Genomic DNA, 23,201 nt, shown 5'->3' on the forward strand with positions numbered 1-23,201 from the left:
CAGGTCGCGGGGCTAGCTCGCTCTCTCGAGGCCCGTCGGCCCCTCGATCACTCAGGGAGGGGGCCGCCGCCACACTCAGCCGCCTTTCGCGCCTGCGCCGCGGCACTTCCAACTTTCTGCGCCTGTGCTCCGCAGCTCAGGCGAAGAAGCACCGTTTGCGCCTGCGCCGCCTTCGTGCGTGCAAGCCCGAAAGATGAGCCGCGTTGCGTGCGTACGTGCATGCGTCGTACGTGCTCCGCGCTTCGGGATCGCGCTGCACGCTGCGGGATGACGTCATCGTGCAGCGCCTCGCCGGACTTGTGAGGAGAGGTGGCGCCGCGCGGCTCCCGCGCCCCCTTCTCCCGGGCCGGCGAGAGGCGTCTATGGGGCCGCCGCTGAGGCTTGACTCTATGGCGAGGACGAGGCGAAGGAGCACGACGACCGCATCGGCACCAGCGGAGGTCCTCGCGCCCGGGGTCGCGGCGCGCGAGCACGCGGGGCGGGGCGGGGTGGGGGAGGGGCGCGGCAGAGGGGGGAGGGCGCGGGCACGCAGGGCGGGGGAGGGGCGCGGGGGCGCGCGTCGGGCCCGGGAGCGAGCCGGGAGGGCAGGGGGCGCGCGCCGATGACGTCAGGGCTTTGTACTGCGGGCCTGGGCCCGGCGCGGAGGGCGGCCAGGCCGGGAGGTGAGCCCCTCGTCTCTGGAGGTATGCAAGCGGAGGCTGGATGGCCACTGGTCGGGCCCGCGGTCCAGGGCACCCCCGCTCAGGTACAGCTCAGACCAGAGACTCGTGGGGACCGGCCGGCAGGCCTCCTCCTCCTCCGGGAAGCCTTCCTCAGGGCCCACGTGGACAGGGCGGGCCCGGCTAGCGCCGCCTCCCCTCCCCCAACCGCGCGGAGGCGGGCGTATCAGGCTGCGGTGGGGGAGGGGAGGCCTGGGTGGGAATCAGGGCTCTTCCCTTTCCTCCGGCTCCACCTTAGTTTTCGCGCCGGTAAAAGGGGCGATGGACGGAACCGCTTCCTTCCTCTCTCTTCCGGGGGGTGGGGGGGAAGAAGAGGCGGGAGGAGGGAGCCCGGGAGGAGCGAGCGCAGGCACGGGCACGTGCGGAGGGAGGGAGCGCGCGGCGGGGGCGGGGGCGGCTTTTCCCGGCCTCGTCCTTGGCCTTGTCCTTGTCCTGGGGTTGGGGCTTGGGGCCGGCGCGGGGGGTTATTTATGACTGTTGGCTCTAGGACGGCCGCCGCCGCCGCCTCCTCCCCTTGGGCGCGGGCGGGGGCGGAGGTGGGTGTGCCCGAGCCCTCCCCTCCCCCTCCGCTCCCTTCGCCCTCCTCCCGCCTTCCTTCCCGAACCTTCTCCGAGCTTCTCTTCTCCTGCCTCCCACCCAGCCCTTCCCGAAAGGGGTGGTGCCTCCCGCCCAGATGCGGTCGGGGCGGGGCCAGGTCCGGGCCCAGCCCTGCCCCCACCCTCGACCGTCCCTCCCCCCGGCTGGCCCGAGACACGTCGGCGCTTTGGGGCCGGAGTAGGGGGGCGGGGCTGAGGCTCCAGAGACGCTGATGGGGTGGGGGGGAAAGGGGGCCTACCTAAGTCCAGAGTCTGCTCCCTGCCTTTCAGTGCGCTAGGGAAAGAGGTGCACGAATTGTTTTTACTTTTCCCTCCCAGGACCCAACTGAAAAGAGATAAAAAGGCACTTTTGTTCATCTACAGCAAATAAATGTTTACTCGAGTAACTTTAAACTTTTAATTTCGGATTTGCAAGAACTGGGTGACCTCATTGTGACTTATTAGTAAAAGATGAAGCCTAACAGAGGGCCTATCTGGTTCTACAATAGCTTCTACTCTTCCCCATGTTCTCCCCCCAAAACCTGGAGTATGACTTACTCTTGGTAAGACAGTGGAAGTTACAAAATTAAAAATGGGAAATGACCGGATTCCCCTCATCAGCCCAAGAGAGAGTTTGGCAGTGGACAGGTTGGGTTGTGCCTTTCCATTGGGTGTATGGGATTTGGCCTAACTTCTGTGAATCCTAAGTTCTCTTTGACTGTAGCATGAGGCATCAAAGTAGTATTTATCAGTAAAGGAAAAATACCATTATTTTAATTCAAGTCTCTAAACTTTTAATACCTCTAATAATTGAGGACTCTCCCAGAGGAGAATGGGCTGAATAGGTTAGCTGGCTGGTTACCTTTACAGTTGAGATCTTCATTCTCAAGTTGAATGATCATTTCCCACAGGTATATATTGGATGTATAGTGTTGGACTAGAGTAGGGTTTTAATTTTTTCTGTATCCTGGCCCCCTTGGGCAATCAGCCTGGGAAGCTTACAGATCCCTCCTCAGAATCCTGTTTTTACAAGCATATGATAAAATACAGATACAACTCAAATTCTGTGATTCTCCTAAACCTTCATTAAGATTAAGTCCAATAACTTATGGAATCATTTCAATGCATATTTTCATTGTTTTTTTTCTTCCTCTTTTAAAGGGGTTTTTAGGACAGTATCTCTGTGAACATAGTACTTGCACTAATACAATAGAACCTAATAACTTCTTATTGACTATTGCATAAGAGTGAATGTTTGCTTAGAATAAGATGGCTCAAGCTAAGAGTGTAGTGTTATTCTAGCATGGACCCAATGTAAGCAGTCTTGGTTTCATCTCAGAATAATCCTTCCATTGAAAACAGATAATATCATTTCTTCCATTGCAAGGGGTCACCCATCTTATTTTCCTCTTGATTTGTAAACATTTCCTACCTGGTGATAGGGCATGTAAGCTATCCCTCTGAGGCTACTTTTCTGGAATCACATCTTTTATAAGGGATTTTTTGCCCCTCTGCACACTTTCTCATAGAGAGTGTGCTTCCCCTGTCTCTTGGCTTTCTTTATTACAGGTTTGGGTAATCTGTTCTTCAGAGGAGTGTCACTGTAAGGGTTAAAAAGATGACCTTTGTTTCAAGGAGAAGCCAGGAGTTATTTCCAGTACACACTAGCACTTCCTAAATGTCTTCTAAGAAGGCCTTTCTTTTATACGTTAGATGCTGAATCGAGTTAAGAGACCTGATTTCTAAAAGTGTCACTGTCTCAAGAAAATCAGTGATCTCTGGGCCTTAGTTTCCCATGGTGAAAATAACTGAATGTTTAAACTGGATAATCCCCAAGGTTCTCTTTAGATAAGAGATTCTGAATTTGTTAGTATGTAACTAGAAAAGAGTAAAATTAACTGAGTTGTAACTATTCTTCCTGACCTTATTTTGAGATTTTCTTGGCAAAATTACTGGAGTGGGAAGGCATTTTCTTTTCCAGTTCATTTTAGAGATGAGAAAAGTGAGGCAGATAGGTTAAGTGACTTGTCAAGGTTCATACAGCTAATTTGTAGGTCAAGCCAGATTTGAATTCAGGAAGATGTCATCCTACCCCATCACCTAGCTGCCCCATTAGTTGTAATGTATTACTTTTAATTACTCAGTTTATGTCTGTTAAGTTGAAGGGATTTGTTGCCTATTTCCTTAAAAAAATAAAGAAATGGCACTTTTATAAGCAGGGCAGCAGTTACTAACAATGACTAGTAGTTATGGCCAGGCACTGTGGTAAGTCTATTATAGATGGGAAAACTGAAGCAAACAGGTCAAATGACTGATTCAAGGTCACACAATTAGGCTGGCATTGAATTCAGGGCTCTGTACTATATCAACTTAGTGCCTTATTATTTTTTTTCAATTGAGATATTTCTGCTTATTGACAATGTTTTGGATTCCTTGATATCTTTCTTCCTTTATCTGGGGTCATCTTTTAAACTATACCATTTCAAGTTAACATGTAGTCCAGATATTATGATTTTCCTCAACTTGTTAACTAGTCTAATTATGACTCTCAGAATGTTAACACCAGAAAGGGTCTTCAAAATTCTCAAGTGAAACCACTTTGTTTTGTAGATTTAAAAATGAAAGAAGTAAAAAAGGAGCTTAATAAGGTGTTTTATTTTGTTTTAAATAGAGAAAGAAGGAAGTAAACCCATTATTTTTCTTTCCAAATCCCCCTGCTTCCCTATTAACTGCCTGGGACACTAAGATTCCTCCAATTCCCCATACTCAAAAAACAAAAGCCCATATAAATAAGATATAGAAAATCTGTTAAGTGGAACATAATCTCAGCGCGGGGGAGAAGAGACTGGAAAAGGGTTCAATCTTGTTCTCAAAGCCTAGCTCACACCACCTTCACATAAGTCTTTTCCCAAGCCCTGTCATTTTCTACTTCCAAAACATCTCTCTCATGTGTATCTTCTAACACGGCCACTACTCTGCTATAGGCCTCAGCCATGCTTATAACCTTCTGGTCTACCTCAGATCTGCCACTTCCCCCAAGTTCATTACAGCCTGACCCCTTCCTAGGGCTCCACTTGTTATTATTGCCATTGCCCTGCCTGCTGTTTCCCACAGACATCATTCCCTGCCCTGGCTCTTTGCCTTTTCACTGGTTGTCCTCCATGCTTAGAAGACCTCCTTATTTCCTTTAAGACTGTTCAAATCCCATTTTATGGAGGAAACCCTTTCCTACTCCCCCCTCGTGCACTACCCCTTCTCACCCTCTATTGTTGGTGCCTGCCTTCCAGTTTCTATTTATCCTATCTTTATCTGTATGGGTTTTTGTTTAATTTTTTTATCTCCCCATTAGAATGAACTCCTTGATGATAGGAGCTTTGTTTCTTTGTGTCCCCAAAGCTTAGCTCAACACCTCTTCTTGGAAGTGCTTAATAAAAGCTTGTGGACTGACAGGTATAGTGGAAAGAATCTTGGACAGGCAGATAAGAAACCTTGTCAAGGTCTGGTTAGATGTGGGGGGTTCTGTGGACTTGGGTGGGGGAGAAATGACAACTTTATTTTCACTAACCTCTAACTGAACTTGAGCATTTCCTTCACTGATTTAAAAACATCAGCTGTGAGGATGGTCCATTGACTTCACCAGACTGCCAGAAAGGATCTGTGTATCACACCAAAAATTAAGAACTTCTGTATTTGATGGTTTCTTTGTTGTCTTCCAGATGGAACATTCTGTAATTCTAATGCACTTGTACTCTTTCTGCCCTGTCCCTCTCATTTTTCATTTGAAGTAGTTAAATGCTTTGCTCAAGGTCACATAGCTGGTTAGGGTAATTTTATCAGAATATGAACATTCCGTACAGTTGGGAGATGTATACTTTGCAAGTCAGGGAAAATCTGGGTTACTTCTGATTAGGAGATAGACATTACAAGTAGATTTATTCAGTAAGTTTACTGGGTGAGACTGATTTGGGACCAGGATTTATTCATGCTTAATTGAAATTGTGTTATTAATTTGCTTTTTCTTTTGAATGTTTCAGGTACAAAAATAAAGGATAAGAAAACTTATTTTATAAAACGACTCTTCAATCAAGTGTAATATTTTGATGCTTGTTGGCATCTAAACCTTTTGTGTTCCCACTATGCCAGCAGCGACTGTAGATCATAGCCAAAGAATTTGTGAAGTTTGGGCTTGCAACCTGGATGACGAGATGAAGAAAATTCGTCAAGTTATACGGAAGTATAATTATGTTGCCATGGTATGTTCATAACTTGTATATTTTTTGTTTCTGTTTTCTTTAAAATTTCTGGTTGTTCAGTTGTGGGGCTTTTCTTTGATGTGCGTGATGTGAAAGGTAGAAAAGGGGAAAATATTTAAATGTTAAAATTTTCTATTGCAACATAGATTGGGCTGCATTTTGTTTTCACTAAGTGAGGATTAAATGACTTCTTATAGAAAAAGGTTTTTAATATTTTTCTTAACTTGAATTCTAGATAACTTGAAACTTACTTTCCCTGTTATTACTTAGATGGTTTTTTGATCTCATTGCTATTTCCATAGATAACCATGCTTTCTGACCTTATTTGATGCTTTCTTTGAATTTTCCATTGAGGAACCAGTGTGCTAGAGAACTTTTTCCTTTTTTGGCCTATGCTTAATTAATTTTTAACATAAAGGATAGTACTAATTGAACCTGTATTCTGTTTGTCAGTGAAGCACTTTCATTTTTAAATGAATGTGTAGTGTATCTTCATTTCCTTCTTGAGACATTGAGAATTGTACCAAATAATATTGCTTTTTTGGGGGGGGGGGGGCGTGGATGGTGGAGTAGAGTATGAATAATTTGTGGTGAAGGGAGCATTAAACTAAATTAATTTCTTCCACTTAATAAATGCAAACTTCCAAATAAACATAAATCAGTTATTTTCTAATTCTGTAAGTCTTAACCTACTGTTTGGTGGGTGAAACCATTTTTGCTGCATCACTAGTCAGGAGTGGGAAAGTGGAAGTAGATCTATTTCCTACAGAGTTGAGTGGGTGGGATTGAAATGTTTTTTACACTGTTCTTTTCAGAAAGTGAAAAATGCTGTATTAGCCAAAGAAAATTTAAGAAGAGCCAGCAATGCTAACATAAGATATTGTTTCAGAAGCTTGGAAATGTACAGTGAACTGTTGTTGCTTTGGACTTTTTAGCCCTAATTCTTGGAAGAACTAGGTTCTTAGTGCTGTGGTAAACAATGACCATAGTTTCATATAACCTTTCTGTGGACTTGTGCTGTGATTTTTCCTCAAGTATAAACATGTTTGATTATCTTTGATCTGTTAGATATTGTGTACCAAATGTTTAAAAATGACAATTTTTTGCTTTTAACGAAACAGTTCTCCATTATTTCAAAAATTTTAATAAGTTTTAACATTTGACAAAAATAAAATGTGAAGGTTGGTAGGTGTGAGGGTGAAATGTGAAGTAACACCTAAAAAGAATTCTTTTTTTTACCTAAGTAATTTAGTAACAATTGCATTATATTTGAGGTTCTTTGACAAGTAATGAATTTCTAACCATTTTGCAGGACACCGAGTTTCCAGGTGTGGTTGCAAGACCCATTGGAGAATTCAGAAGTAATGCTGACTATCAGTACCAACTATTGAGATGTAATGTAGACTTGCTAAAGATAATTCAGCTTGGGTTAACATTTATGAATGAGCAAGGAGAATACCCTCCAGGAACTTCAACATGGCAGTTCAATTTCAAGTTTAATTTAACGTAAGTTTAAAAAACAAACATTTCTGAGCTTTGGTTTTTAGTTATTAGAGTTTTGGGGGTAGTTTTTTTTTTTTTTTTATCAAAAGGCTCTAATTGAACAAGTTGATAATCCCAAAATTCTGTAAAAAATGTAACTTTAAAAGTTAAGCTTCATTTTTGATTAAGGTTTAGATAAGTACTAGTCCCTTTTTAAGATGACATGAAGGCTATCTGATTCATTATGACTGTCAGTTGCATTGAATGATCTACCAACCTCACTTTTATATCAACCTTGACCTATCACTTGATTTGTCTCTTATTTCATTTTGTTATCTTGAACTATTTGCAATTCAGTAGTGTGATTTTGATATTTTCATACTCATTAGTAAACTTAAAAATATTCTCATTCATCAGCTAAAATTCCTATTTCCTTACATTAAATAATCATATAAGTGATGAAACTAATTTACATTTATTACATATTTTACATTACTATTATTATATAATTACATACAAATCATTAACAAAATTAATAGTAGACAAATAACTATCTATAATATTTCTGTTATGAGAAAGTTCAAAACCAATTCATTTAGGACACTCGGTAAAACAGTACATGATTCCTCTTATTTCCCAGAAATAAATTTCACTGTTCAGTCTACTTTAAATACAGAATCTCCTTTATATTTCTCAAAATAAGAATTAAATTCAGTCTCTCAGGGAAAAAAAAATTATATCTTTTTCTTTTGCCCTCTCTTTAATCATCATTGGGAACTATCTTTCTAGAATATACTATCTTTAAAAATTCCTCATGAATCAAAGCTAAAATATACTCCATCTCTGACTCCATAGGGAAAAATACTTCATAATAGCAAGACATATTTACCTCATGGTTCCGACCTGCCAACAAAAACTACTTTTCTCAACATTCCTTTAAGTTCTTAAAGATACGGTAACCATATCTATATTCTTTGTGAGAATTGTAAAGTGTTTTTTTTTTTTTTAATTGCTATAACTTTTCAATGACTTCCTCTTCTCTTACCCTTACCCTAAATAGAAACTTCCTTTGTAACAGAGACGAACAGGTAAGTGAAGCATCAAAACATTGGGCTCATCTCATTCTTCACCTTTATCTTTCCTTAAAGGCAAAAAGCATGCTTTGTTGTTACTGTTTGAATTGATCTGAGGGAATCTTTGAGTGATGTTTTTACTTTGCAATATCGTGGTCCTATAAAAAATATTGTCTTGGTTCTGCCTGTTTGGGTCTTTATTAGTTCATCAGTCTTCGTAGATTTCGCTGGATTAACAATATTCCATGACTTTGTAAACCACAATTTTGTTCAGACATTTGTTGGGAGGCATCTCCTTACTTTGCAGTTCTTCTCTAGGACAAAAGGTGCTGTTCTACTTTTAGTTCTTCCTATGCCTCAACTTCCTAACCTCTCACTCTTTTACTCCTTTTTTGCCCAAGCCATGGCCCTTATTCCTTAAACTTCTTCTTAGCCTTTCATCCTCTCCTGTCTAATGCTCTTCTAGACACTTACTCTGAATTCCTCCCATATTCATTATCTCCCTTTTGTTAGTGTGCTTCTGAGCTTTAGTGGAAGATGTGAGGTCGCTATGTTCCTTGGCACAACTTACAGATTTGTGTTAGCCAGTCTCATCTACTTGTCATCATTGACTACTCTGAAGCTTCTGAAGTCCTGCTGCTACTTGCCCAAACTTCTCAAACCACAACCACTTCCCCATTTGCCTTCTATAGAGAATCTGGACCCGTGCTTTATTGAAAACATTGTGACCATCCTTATTGAGTTCCCATCTTACCTCAGTTCTATATTTCAAATCATCTTAACAAAATACTAACAACATGTTTGTGTGCTATATTATCTCATCCATAACAAAGTGTCTAGGAAGGAAGTGTTATTGTTTGTCCCACTTTATAGAATAGAGGTTAAGTGGTTTGCTTACTCAGTGTCATACAGCCAGATTTGAACTCATTTCTTCCTGACTCCCAAGTCTAGTCCTCTGTCCACTGAAGTGTGTCCCCCTTGGAAACCTCTAATCTCATCAATGATCCTCTCTGGATAGGAAGAGTTTTTCCAGTAGGCATTCCCTACTATCATTGACCTTCACCTCATCTTCAGGGACTTCTGGGACCTTTATCAGGGACCTTGAAGGTCCCACAAGGCAAACACTTCTATCTGCCCATCTCCTCCCACTTATTTTCAATCTTTCTGTCTCTAAACGTGCCTATGTCTCCTTCATCCTGAAAAAACCCTTACTTAGACCCTTCATGCCTGGCCCACAGACAATGCCATTTAAGTCTTTGAAAGGAATGTGGAGGGGTTAGGTATTTTTTCTAAGGGCACACCACCTGAAAGTGTCAGAGGTAGCTACTGGTACAGTGTCCATAGAACTTAGGAAGACCTGTGTTCAATCTCACTTCAAAACATTTTCTAGCTGTGCGACTCTAGACCAGTCATTTCATCTCTGTCTGCCTTCGTGTCCTCAATAGTAAAATAGGGATTTTCAGAGCATCCATCTCACAGGGTTGCTGTGAGGATCTATTGAGATGATATTTGCAAACTGCCTAGCCCAGAGCCTGGCACCCAGTAGGTGTTGTACAAAGTTCCCTTCCCTTTCTCTATTTCTTTTGTCCCCGTTTTACAGAGGAGAACAATAGACTCAAGAGTTTGTGTGAGTTGTCTTGTGGTCACACAGCTAAATTCAAGCATGGGTCTTGTGGCTCAAGTATAACACTTTTTAATGCATACCATTCCTTCTGGGAGCAACAAAAACAAATAAAGGGGCTTGAATGATAATCTCCAAGGAGCTCAGATGATGGCTGGGTAGATGGGGAGTTGGTGGTCAATGGGAGAAGAGCTGAAGGCATGTGGATGGCACCAGATTTCTGATCCCTGATGCATTGGAGTAATCTGATAGGTGTGCAGTTCAGGGGCAAGTCTGGGAGGTCAAGGTTGCTGGTGCAGGAACCACCTTCACAGTGAGGTCAGGACAGAGACAGGAGGAAAAAGATCCTGGGGAGCAGGAGGCTGAGCTCTACCGTTTATAGCAAGTCACTTCACAAGTCTTGTGTGAACCTGGTGATCTCCCTGGCAGGGAAGTGCCACTCTAATCTCCCTTGTACAGTTAAGGAAACTGAGGCTGGGAGCATACTTTTCTTGAAAGCAAGAGCTATTTTTCCATTTCTTTCCTCAGTGTCTAGCAGGGTCAGGTTTTTCTGTCTTTACCTCCTAATCCTTTGTTCCCTAATGGAGCCTCACTTCAGTTTCCCATAGGAACACTTCCTTCTTCCTAAGCATTCTGTGAGACCTTTCTCTTTTAAAAGGAACCTCAGTCTACCCAGGCTTTCTGAAAGGAAGAAGCTTAACTGATTAGCTTGAGTTTTTTGTTTTCTTTTTCTGCAGTGGTGAGAGGATTGGAGAGAGTAAAGGAAAAAGTATTGTAATTTCTTTTCTAAAATTACAGAGAAGAGAACAGAAGCACAGATCAAGAGGACATTTTTGAAAGCTATGGGTTGATATTATATCTTTGATAAGCAAGCGAAGAGCTGTTATTTTATGTTCTACTGTGAATGTGGAAATGCTTTTATGTAAATATATATAATTTTAAAAGGGAGGAAGGGGGAGGGGGAGTGATTTGCCTAAGCTCATACAGATAGTAAGAATCAAAGATGAGATTTGAACCTAGATCCTCCTACTTCAGAAACACCGGATGCCATGAATATAGGATTTTTTAACATGGCACTTTCTAACTGTGTTCTAGAAAAATGACTTTCATGTTTGTTTGTTTTTCTTTTTTAATTTTTAAAACATGTTTTGGAATAACTGCCATTAAGCTGACAACTATTGTATCTTTTATGACCTTGTACTTCATACATGCTATAGTATCTTAACATCACATTTGGAGAATTTCTTTTGAATCCTTTCTTCTCTCCTCCAGGGAGGACATGTATGCCCAGGACTCCATAGAGCTCCTAACAACCTCGGGAATCCAGTTTAAAAAACACGAGGAAGAAGGGATTGAAACACAGTATTTTGCAGAACTACTCATGACATCAGGTGTCGTGTTGTGTGAGGGAGTCAAGTGGCTTTCATTTCACAGGTAAAGTTAATGTGGAAAATTTCAGTTCATTCTCTTTTCCCTCCCTCCCTTCCTCTCTTGTCTCTTTCCTCTATTTCTATCATTTTCTTTCTTACACCTTGTTGAGATAATCTTAAGTAGATTTAACAAACATGTTATTCATTATAAAGCATCTCATGGTATTGCTGCAAAAAAATTTCTAGTAAGGAAGATTATTTTCTTTTTAGTTGACTTAATTTTTCTATTATGGGAAGAGCTGCCAACCTAAAACTTGTATGAAGTCCTTGCTATGAGCCAGTCCTTTTGCTAAGTGCTGGGAAAATAAAACCAAAAATTCTGCTATGGTTAACAAAATGTTTGCTCGATATTGGGGGGGAGGGAGGTGGAATAGATGGTGACCAGACTTTAAAATATGTATAGGAAAGGCAGTTGAGAATATGACGACTGCAAAACAGGGCCCACTTGGTTTTCAGTGCATCTTCAGACAGAAGAGATTGGTCTTCAACAAAGGCCACTGCCCTCATCAAACTGGTGGCTCCTAAGTGGTAGATGACCTGTACATAGGGGCATCAGACTTTTTTCCTTAAAGGAATGTTGATCATGTTCATTTGCAGGCTGGCTGTATTTCAACCATGTATTGGTTATTAGAGGCTTCTAATCACTATTTATAACATTGTTACTATAGAAAAAGATACTTTGTTCTCAATGACTGGGTTTTTCTTCAGTTGGAGATACTCTGTGATTTCCTTTACATTCCAGAAAAGAAGGGCTTTCTGGAATAAATTTTACGTGAGTCAGGTCTTTAAAAAAAAAAAAAGAAAAAGAAAAAAGGCTATTCATGGAAATTTGGGTGGATGCCTTTCCTTCTTTTGCTTGATATCAGTTTACCTTGAGCAAGCAGTCATTTGGAATGATTTCATGATCCTCAGAGTTCTCACTGAACATGATCAGTGACAGTTTTGCTGATGATCATCTGAACATTATATATCTTTTGGGAAAGTCAGAAGAAGCACTGAATTAATCTGGTCTTCAGTACATGTTTTTTTTCATTTAAAAAATAAAAAAGGTTCAGTCTTCTAGATTTGCCCAAAATGGCCTCACCACGGTATCCTGACTGAGAATCTTGTTATGGTTAGTAATGAGTTTCAGCAAGGCTTCTCTCCTAAACTTCAGTAATACCATTTGGGGCATTTCAGCTGGGGGTGGAAGGACTTGCTCATGGTACTTTTAACAATCTCCACCCCATCCCGACTCCCTTTTTCATTTTCTCCTCTACAGAGTCTTGGTGCCATATCTTGGTTCAAATATGGGTCATGGCTCTAAAATAGAAAGGAGAATGGATAGAAGTGTACAAACAAATCTCATCTTATATGAGCAGGCCTTTTCACAGACTCCTTTGTAAAGTAATTTTTATGTAACATGAATTTATTCATGGACATGGGAAAGCGAGGCAGGAAGGATGTAATTGGGGAGGAGAGGGGTTGGTATATGGTTCAAGGGCATGTGAGAATTGAAAAAGGAACAGGAAAAAATACACTTGAGGGTTAAAACCAATCATGTAGGGTTCTGGCTGGAACATAGAGACTAGACAAGATGGACAAGAAAAGGGACTGAGGGGGAGAGGGAGAGGAGGAGACAGATCCATTGGGGGCCAAGTATGTGGAGCAGAAAGATTTCTTGGTGCCAGAGATCTAAGGCAGGCCTCCATTTGACTAGTGGTGAAGAGCTGCTGTATAATAAAATACTGCCTGAGATTTCCATGTTTTAGATTATTCTGTATATACTTTGAATGCTTTCCCCCTCTTTCCTTCCTCCCCAACTCTTATCTCCACCAGTCTTTGGCTTGGTCAGGTTTTGATTATCAAAAATCCATCTGCAGTCTATCTGGAAGGCAGGAATCCTGAATTTCAGGTCATTCTTATAATAGTAGTTACTGTGACTCTGGATAAATCACTTAGATATAACTATAAAAGAGAAACTGGAAGGTTCTTTAGAGATAATATTAATTTGTTTTATCTTCACTACCATTCATGGCATTTAAGGAGCCAAGTTTAAAGCCAAGGACAACAAATTCAGGAGATATTTCTCTCTCTCCCCCCTCCCCTCCATCCCCATCAAAACCTAATACAGACAAGACCCTCACACTACATGGATGAGAGAGGGGGAAGTATTATTTTAGCTTGTCAGACAAAAATCAAGCACTAAAAGCCAGCTTCATGTAATTCTAGGTATCTGTTTGGCGGGACACTCCCTCCCCCCCATAACATACTCCAGATTTGGGAGACTAATATAGGAGTACTCTGTTTCGATCTCCTGAATCATTGAGTGAAAGTGTATTGGATGGCTAATTGGGGAAAAGAACACTTCTTCCCTAGTGCTGCCTTCAAGACCCCTATAGTCTAGTTAACCAAGTAGACAAATACATCAGATATATTATCTGTCCTCTTGATCATGCTACCAAAATATCAGCAAAGATGAAACTCAGAGGCTGGCTGTGATGAGAAAGGGGATTTTGATGACTGGGAAGGAGAAAAGATAGTGAATGAGCAAAGGGAAGGGTATTCATGTGTTTAACCAGGATGATGGAGCATAATATCCATCTCTGAATAATTATCTCTGAAATAAAGAGGTCAGCTTGTGAAATAAATGAAATGTTCCTTGAATACCAAACCATTAAAGTTAAAGAGTAATCTGACAGAAGAAAATGTGTTAAGTGGACAGGCTACTCAGGGAGGGGGCTTTATTAGTGATTTGGGGCTTTAAGGTAAGACAATGCCATTGACAGTAATAGGGAAGTCTTAGTGGGAAAAGAAGACTTTAGTTTTTGCCAGGCCAGATGTGTTAGTGATGATGGAAAGTGTGTATTTTTTGTTTTTTCTGTTTTGAACACAGCAGGTCTGTGTTTCCTAGGTAACCTGTGTAGGGGATGATTGTTACTGTCCCAACTTTTTGAAGATAGGAAGATTTCATGGTCTGATCCCTCAAGACATGGCTCCAATTATGGAGAAGCCAGTGAAGGGGACTGGCCTTGGTTAGGCTTTCCCTACATCATTCCCAACCCTTTTTCTTCCCTTCTCTCCTCCCCTTCCTCCCCCCATTAAGGCGGTTTTGAATTTGGGTTTTGTTGTGGCTGAATAGGGGATTCACTGAAAGCATAGTGGCCTTTTCTTTGCGAACAGTGACTCGTCTCAGTGCTCAGATTCAGTCAGAAATGCAACAAAGGGATTTGAGCTAAAAGTGGTATTTGCTATGGAACCCTTGATGGGAAAGCCTTGTCTGCAGACTAGATTGCCAGTAGTCCAGGAAGCTTCATCAGATTTGGGAACCTTCCCACAAGAGGGTTCAATTCTAGAGTTTTCACATGTAACAATATAAAACATTTTCTTTGTAATCTTTTAGGTTGTGCTTCCCCATGGCATGGCATGTGTTAAAAGTCCTGCCAGGGAACTGCAAACTCTAGCCAACCCAGCCAACCCAACCAAATTGACCTTTCCCATATATTGGTCACTGGAGGATGGTTCTTTGCCGTCAACACTTACTAAGAGATGTTCTACAGTCAGAGAGAGAAGAGAGGGTCCCAGAGACCACATCACAGCTTCTAGAGAGTAGAAAGTAGACTTACAAGAGGTTTACTTTTTATTCTTTGGCATTTATTTTGTCTTTTTCTGGTATTTGACCCTTTTGTAGTGGTTATGACTTTGGCTATTTAATCAAAATCCTGACCAACTCTAATTTGCCCGAAGAAGAGCTGGACTTTTTTGAGATCCTCCGATTGTTCTTTCCGGTCATCTATGATGTTAAGTACCTCATGAAGAGCTGCAAAAACCTTAAGGTAAGGTTTTAATGTTGGCACACTGTCCAGAAATTACACTCAGTTACTTTGGCTGCGTCAGGTGGGGATCACAGCACAGCTCTTTGGAGGAAGCCCAACCCAAGATGATTATCCTATCTCAAATGTGGAGTTTGTCATTCCTTCATGTTATAAAGTACTCTTATCCAGGTGTATGTGAAGTCTTTAGGCACATGCTGTTGACATTAGGGGAGCCCAACCTGTAAGTAGAGGATGAGGAGCTAGGGTTTTTGGAGACTGGTGGTCACCTGCTCCCTGGACCACCTCCTGAAACAATATCTATTTTCTCATTGGGGTTTGTGGCAACAACAAAAAAGAGAGAGAGCAGCATTCTCAGTGTTCTTGACAGTTTTTTGGTTTTCCTGACCAAAAATGGGTACTCAACTGTGAGAGGCAGCACCCAAGGCCTGAGTGGCAGCTGTATTTTATAGATAACCTGGTGAAAGAAAGCCAGCATTTAGTGAGGAGCTTGGAGACACCATAGTCCTCAAGGGTAGAGGAGCCCCGTTGCTCCATGGGATGCTCCATCATACAGGTCAGCATCTACCTGGTGATTTGAGAAGGAAGATTTTATTGGGGATGGGGGTGAGGGGCAGCCAGGAAAGTTTTAACACCTGCACTGACCCATGGAGGAAGAACGAAAAGATGGAGGACAAGTTTAGGGAATGGCAAATAAAGTATTTTGGCTGGACACAGGATGCATGAAGAAAGGAATAGAAAGTCAGGCTGGAACAGTCACCTGGGGCCTCTCATGGCAGTGTTAGACCAAACTAATAAGTTTAAATCTTCTTCAAACAGGGCCTAGCTGCTAACAGTTTTTGGTTGAGGCAGTAACATAGTCTGGAGGTCCTGTCTTGAGGAAGAAAAGGTGATATGAGAGTAGAATCCACAAGTCTTGGCAACTGATTGGATTTGGGGAGAGAAGGAAGGACAAGATTAGCTTTTAACATTTGTTGATTTGAAGGAGAGGCCTAGCTAGAAGGTGGTATGGGTCTGGAGTTTGAGAACCATTAGATTGGCAGGTGTATATATGGTAATTCTCTCTGTTGAGTTGGACATTGAATCATGGGAATTTGGGCTGATGGGAAATCACTTGAGAGGGATAACAGGGAAAGTCAGTGAGAATGATGTAGTAAGAAGCTGAGAAAGAGCTATCAGGTTAGAGGAAACCACTTAGGAAAGATCAGTGTCATAGGAGGCAAAAGGAGGAGGTCATCAGTGTCCCAAGCAGACAAGAGAGACTGAGAAGAAAAGGTCCCTGGATTTGGTAATCATGTGCAGCCTTTATGAGGACTGCAGCAGAAACTAAGGATGCAAGGGGAAGGATCAAAGAGGGTGGATGCTGTTTGTGAAAGACAGAGGTAGGAGGTGGCACAGGGAATGGGAAATTGAAGATAAGAGAGAAAACATAGGGATGGATATTAATGAAGCTCTGTGTGGAGCCCTTAGCTTTGGCAAAGAGGAGGAAAGGATTTATTAAACCCTTACTTTGCTCCAGGCACTGTCCTATACTCAGTGTTTACAAAGTTGACTCCATCACAGGGGCAGTTCTGCCCCAGAAACAAGTAAAAGAACAGAGAATGGGGTGAGGGCGGAGCAGTATTTGAAGTATGGGAAAGAAGAGTTGTTGGCAGGAAAATGGAAGAAACAACAGTTATAATGTGCTAACCTCATGAAAAGCCTCATTTTGAGACCCACTCCTCTGAGAGTGAAGGGGTTAAGAAAGGAAGAGAAAGGGTGCTATAGTCATTGTGTGGTTTCTTCATGGGGTGTGCTGTGCGTGTGAGGGCCCAGGAGAACGTAGTTTTTATGGTTACTTTCAACCTCCAGGAAGGCTGGACTGGGCAAGAATTTAGGGTTTGGAAAAGTGTAGTTGGCCCTAGATCCTTCTTTATGATTTCTGGTCCAAAGCAGTTGTCTTGGCTGTCTGAGGAGGTGTTCCAAGGAATTTGTGGAATATAAATTGCAGCCCCCACACTTAATATCACATAGTTAGTCATTTTTTTTCTTCATCAAAACCTATTGTCTCTTGCTCACAATTTCTTAAAACATTTTATGTCATGCTATAATAGCCTTGAATGCACGTTAGCTTTGTCCAGCTCAGGGGAAAAATAAATGGATATAAGCAAATTCATTGGTCTTCTTCTAAAGAACTTCCCTGGTGCTTTTTTGTATCATGGATTCCAGTGGATCTTAATCCAGATCATCTCTTGATTCCACCTAACTTTAGAGGGATAGATGAGTAACTTAGATGTGACCCTAGGAAGATTGTCTAGTACCAGCCCCTCATTGAACAGATGAGGTCCAGAATCAGCTGAGAATGCCACTGTTTGATGTTATTGATTCTACTCTGTGTCTAGTGTTCTTTCCATTAATCCATTCTGCTGTGGGGGTTATTGCCATTGGGCCATATAGTGGGTGGGTTTCAATAACTCATTTCTTTTTAAAGATCTTGTTAAAATCAGATTATGTTTTTATACATGAATTTTCCCCATTGAGGAAGTAAGGGAGGGGAAAAAACTCCATTACAAATCTGTATGGTCCAACAAAGCAAATTCCCATGTTGGCCATGTCCAGAAACACAATGGAAGTCATTTGTCCACTCCCTTATGATGGGAAAACTTCCTCCCAAATACCTTGTAAATATATGCAGGTAAGTCAGTAACCAGCAACCCGCTTTATCTCCATTTGTCACCTCCACCTTCATGGGACTTCAACTGGTGGTGAAGACATTTTCCCTTTGTGACAGTGGCTGTTCTGCTTCTTGTAGGGTGGCTTACAGGAAGTGGCTGAGCAGCTGGAGTTGGAGCGGATAGGACCACAGCACCAGGCAGGATCCGATTCATTACTGACAGGAATGGCCTTTTTCAAAATGAGAGAAGTATGAAGAACTCATTGCTTTTTATTCAGATGTGTTTTGTGGGGCATTTATGTATGGCAGATTGTTCTTGTGGGCAAGGTCACGGGAGGCAGGGATTTTGTCCTGGTTACTCCAGAGTTCTCTCTTTTTGACTTTGATGTTTGTTTTTTCAGATAGCAGAATAATCTAGTCTGGTCCCTTCCTTTGGTAAATAAAAAAAGACAAAGCTCCCCCACTGACCCCTGTATTTTGTCTGCAGTCAATAGTAGAGGATCCCCCATTCTGGGCTCAACTTCTCTCCCATGGTGCTTCCATGACATCTCCAGTTCAGCTGAACTGAAAGCTTGTTAAAAGGCACATTGTCGGGCTTAGAAGTGAATGGGTTTTGTCATCAAGACCTTGGCTTTTAGTGACAGAGCTAGAATTAGAGCCCAACTAGCCATTCTTAGAGCTTTTTTCTCCTAGTTGATGGTTTCCATGCTCTGTGATTGGTGTGATAGTCCCTTGAGCCGGACTTGTGGTTTTAGTAGATGGATCCTTGTTCTTAATGAAAAACAGTTACGGGACATTAAAGCAAGAAGAGACCTTGCGTGTCATCCAATCTGATCTCTCCTCTCTCCCCTGGAGGAAGCCAGCCCAAGGAAATTGGAAGAGGAGCTTCTTTTTAACTTGGACTGGTTGGAAGGGTGAGCTCTAAGGCTGAGGAGTTTCTTGCCTCTCAGGTCTGGGTAGCAGAGGGAGGCTGTGCTTAAAGTTTGCCTTAGCCACTTTATGGGGCTTTCTGTACTGTCTAGGTATAAAGCACAGAACAGATTTCTGCTCTTCTTATAGTTACTATTCAGGAGATTGGATGAAGGGCTGGGCTTGAATTCTACTTCTGACACTGCCTGAAACAGAGGAACCTAATGCTGTGAGGCAACTCCCTAAGATTAACATTTGCAGAACAGGGACCCTGTGTAATCCTTTGTGATTAGCACCCCCTCCAAGAGTTGAGAATTTCCTGCCTTCCAAGAGCTCACATTCTAATGGAGACAAAATGTGTAAAAATATTTATGTGTCCAAGAATGTGTTGGTGTCGTTGGAAGGTGACCCTAAAGGAGGAAGCATTGGCAGCAGGTAGAGGTGAGGAATGAGAGCATTCTAGGTATTGAGGGTAGTCTTCCCAAAGGCATGGAACTGGGAGGTGGTGTGCCACATGGGAGGACCAGCAGATAGTCCATTATGGCTGGGCTACAGAATGAGTAATAATGTAGGAAAAGATTGAAAAGGTAGGAAAGGATCTGCTTGTGAAGAACTTTAACTTCCAAAGAATTTTCTCTGTGACTGTAGAAGTGATTATTCAGCAGTAGGCGATCTCACCATAGTTAAACTTTAGGATTGAGAAATGATTGGTAACTTTGGAGACAGCAGATAAGTATTTGGAAAGTATTTAAAAGATAATCGGAAGATTGAGTATGAAGGATTGGAATGCTGAAGGTTTTTCCAAGAAATTTAGCTGAGAAGAAGAGAGATCAAGGGCAAATAACTATCAGAGATGGCAAAATCTAGCAGGAATTGTTTAAGGTAGTGAATATCATTTTTATCATCAGCAGGAGAACGACAAAATAAGGATTCGTGTACTTACTGAATATTTGGATTCAAATTGGAGGTTGGAGAGAGAGAAAAGAAGGAAGCATTTTACTGCAAGAGACCAAAGGGAATAGTGTGAAGGCTGCCTCTATGTAAAAAGATTGGCCTTGAAGAAGAGAAGGGTTGTCTACTTGGAGACTGGAAATTTGGAGGTTATCAGAAGAATGGGAGAAGGCAGGTGGGGTAAAATATTAGGGGAAGTCCTTAGTGGAAAGAATTGGGACTGGAAGACTTGAGAAAAGAAAATTATTAAGAAGTTGTAGAAGAATTTCCTTGCTACAGGGAGAGGCCAGTGAGGTTGACTGTCACAGATATGGAGGAAATTGTTTCTAATTGTGTTCAGTAGCATTGAGGAAGAGCAGAGAAGGCAGTAGGAGTAAAATGGATGTGGATCAAAAAATTGGTTCAGAGGTACCAAATAGCACAACCAGAACTCAGACTCCTTGGTCATTCTAATTTTGATCTATGTCCTAGCTGTAGCAAATTTTAAAATGAAGAATGTGAATATAAATCCAGGCCTAAATACACAAAAATATGACTTTGTAAAAACATGGTCTTAAACTATTTGGAAAGTCTTCTGCCCTGATCCATGAAGCATCCACATCAAGGAAATGATGAAACCACAGATCCTTCAAGTCTTCCTTGAGCACAGATGATATTCTGTGCATCACAAAGATTAATCAGAGTTCCTCTAAGAAGCTGCCTGCCCAAGTGTATTCTGATTTGACTATTTTAATTTTTCAGGAATACATCTATATTTGAGAAATTTTATCTTATTTTAGAACTAAGTGAAGAATGTTAAATGATGATTCCTTTATTTGTATTGAGTTTGCAGTAGAATAAACACTGGAGTCAGAGTAGTATTCAAATTCTGCCTCTTGTATATATATCCATAAGACAAGTCTCTTAATTCCTTAAGTTGAATTTGTTCATTTGCAAAGCTGGGTTGTGAATATCTGTATCTCACAGGATAGTATATGAAGCACCTTGTAAACCTTTAAAGCATTCCTTAAGGCTGATGTTACATTATACCCTGGAAGATAGATAGTGTACATATTACTTTCCTTGTTTTGCAGAAGATGAAACTTAAGGCCCAAGTCAGGAGACAAATATTCTAATGACATTGGATCTCGTGGTCTCTCCATTTCCCCTTACTGCTTTTGATTTAAAATGCTCCACTAAGTTTGTTTAATCACTATCCTTTTCAACATTGCTTTGTGTTTCATTTTCCTAATTTTTTAATGGTGATTTTTGGGCAATAATTGGAGTGTTTTAAACTTCTTACCTCATTGGAAAATAACTGGGAAACATATAAATGTGTTGGATTTTCTTTCTTCTTTTTTAACTTAATATTTCTCTTCTTCCTCTTCCTCCCAATTACATATAAAGATAGTTTGAGTTCCCAAATTTTTTTCCTTCCCTCCTCTCCAAAACAGCAGGCAATCCAATATAATTTTTAAGCATAATTCGTTTTGTGAAAGAAAAGTGATGGATTTTCTTATCCAGAAGTGATGGGTGGTTATGAGTGAGTGAATCAGTTAGATAGACTGTAGATCCCTTTAAACATCTAAGATCTTTGTAAAAGGGAATTTAACAGCCTTGTAAATTGCTTTGCAGAGTTACCTACAAAGGTGAAATTAAATTTCCCAGCCACTTCCACAGTTATTTCTTAGTGTTGTTTGCAGCATTACCTAACCTTCTATCAGAAATCAACCTTCCTTGTACCCTCTTAGGTCTTGTGCAGCTCAGACTTGCTGCTGTACAGGAGTTGTCCATTTCCAAGGTTCTCTCACTCAATCCCTGATGCCTCCAATCTCTGAGGGCACAAATGTTTGCTTGCATGGACTTTACATGTTTTCCACAGCCTTGGGCTAGGTTGTGCTCCACAGATGGCAGCAGGCCGAGCAGCTGGTCGGGACTGTGAGTAGTAAGCCTGCCACAAGAGGGGCTGTTGGGAGGAGGTCTGGGTTAAGCTGTCATTTTCTTCACGATTCCCCTTCAGATGTTCTTTGAAGATCACATCGATGATGCCAAGTATTGTGGGCACTTGTACGGCCTTGGTTCGGGCTCCTCCTATGTGCAGAACGGTACGGGGAATGCGTATGAAGAGGAAGCCAGCAAGCAGTCATGACATGAAATGGATGGACAACAGGCCTTGGTGTTTGGAGCTACACATGTGCTTGTATATAGGTTTTATCTCCAGTTAAATCCCTTGGACAGTAGACAATAAGGCTTTTTCTTTTTTTTACCCTGCCTTCTCAAACCGTTTTCTCTTTTGTCTTTCAGTACTAATTATGACCATTCCTTCCACAGATCCTGATAAGTAGAAGAGTCTTCAGGTTAAATTTGGCTGTATAATTAATCCATCTGTTAGCAAGCATGTGTGGCCAAGGGGAACATCCGTATCATACTCAATCTTTTGGTAAACATATCTAGTTGGTCTTAGTTTGTACCCCACACCTCTTCCCCCCGTTCCCAGATTAACAAGCACTGACTGTAACTTATTGCCCTGTTTCATGTCTGTCCCTTCCAGTATGCAAGAGTTTTAGCTATTTGAGATTGTGGACCATCAATTTTGCACTTTAGAGTGACTCAGATCCACCATTTTAGTAGAAGTTTGGGTTTTCCTTGCTGTTAGCCTGAAAGTTGATCATTTGCCAGTTTTACACAGCACTCTTGTTTTGGACCCATGGAACAGTGTCTATTTACTGTGCTGCAAATTGTTGACTTGGCAAAGCTCTCCGAAAGGAAAAGAGGGGCTCCTGGAGAGTTGAGCCCCTGCTCACTGTCCCTGGGGCTTTTGGAATCCCACTCACCAGGCCCGGTGGGTTTTAGATTGGTCTCTGAATGGGCTTTGGGACTGAAGAAGTGCTTCGCGGCAGTTTTCCGCCTGTGTGCCAGAGCTGCCGGCACCCCCTTGGCGCGGCTGCGCCTTTGCCTTGGTCCGCTTCCTCGCTCGCTTTTACCCTCCCACCCCTCGGCTGTCCTTCTCCTCTACCCCATGATAGTCATATTTACCGAGCCCTTGTTTTGGCAACTCCACAAGTCAGTAAGTCCAAAGAGAGCAAGTCACCTTAGGTATGTCTTATACCAAATTAAATTAGAAGAGACGAGATTATGCTTTTGTAGTTGCTACAAAGACAAAAATGATTAAGAGATTTGTTGTAAAACAACAAAACGACAAGACAAGTTAGAGTGAATAAAGTCACCTGAGGAGTGTAATGCTTGTTTATTTTGTGTGTATATCTTTGCAATATATTTTCTATATATTGACAGAATAACTGTGAAATACTTTCTTAGCCATGTAGACAGGAGCATGTGAGCAGGCCAGAGCATGTGAAGGAAGACTTTGGTAATGGGTAACTTAAACGCTACTCAGAAATGATGATGGACGGCAAGTCATGGTGTGTGTGTGTTACCTGCACTTAACTCAAGTCGTATTAGCTGTTTGCCAGATTGGCTTGTTCCCTTGTACTTTAACATTCTTTTCTTGTTGAGTTACGATGCTGTAACTGGGTGGTCCTTCAGAAAAGTTACTTGCAAAACAGAAGGTATTATTTGTTTTTAAAGCTTTTGTAAATAAAGGCTTCAAAAATGTTTTCTTACATCTATCACTTGACTGGTGGTCTTTTTTACAAATGCCTTCATGTGGGGCTGGCTTAAAAGGCACAAAGGGAACTGTTAAAAAAATCTATGGGATTTTCATGCCTAGTGTCCAGTGCTCTT

At 41.7% G+C, this 23,201-nt stretch overlaps 1 protein-coding gene across 2 annotated transcripts; it reads left to right on the forward strand.

The window, feature by feature from the left end:
• Positions 1–341: 341 nt before the first annotated feature.
• On the forward strand, positions 342–23,086 carry CNOT7 (CCR4-NOT transcription complex subunit 7). Of its 2 annotated transcripts, none has more exons than XM_051965465.1 (7): positions 342–440; positions 5,329–5,547; positions 6,860–7,053; positions 10,996–11,157; positions 14,824–14,968; positions 17,757–17,867; positions 21,478–23,086. In XM_051965465.1, the coding sequence occupies exons 2-7, from the start codon at positions 5,431–5,433 to the stop codon at positions 21,604–21,606; spliced, it is 858 nt and encodes a 285-aa protein (XP_051821425.1). In that variant the 5' UTR covers positions 342–440; positions 5,329–5,430; the 3' UTR covers positions 21,607–23,086. The 2 variants fall into 2 exon arrangements, with proteins under 2 accessions (XP_051821425.1, XP_051821426.1); XM_051965466.1 differs by lacking the exon at positions 342–440 and adding an exon at positions 631–745.
• Positions 23,087–23,201: the final 115 nt, after the last annotated feature.

Source organism: Antechinus flavipes, chromosome 6, assembly GCF_016432865.1.
Source record: "Antechinus flavipes isolate AdamAnt ecotype Samford, QLD, Australia chromosome 6, AdamAnt_v2, whole genome shotgun sequence".
NCBI lineage: Eukaryota > Metazoa > Chordata > Mammalia > Dasyuromorphia > Dasyuridae > Antechinus > Antechinus flavipes.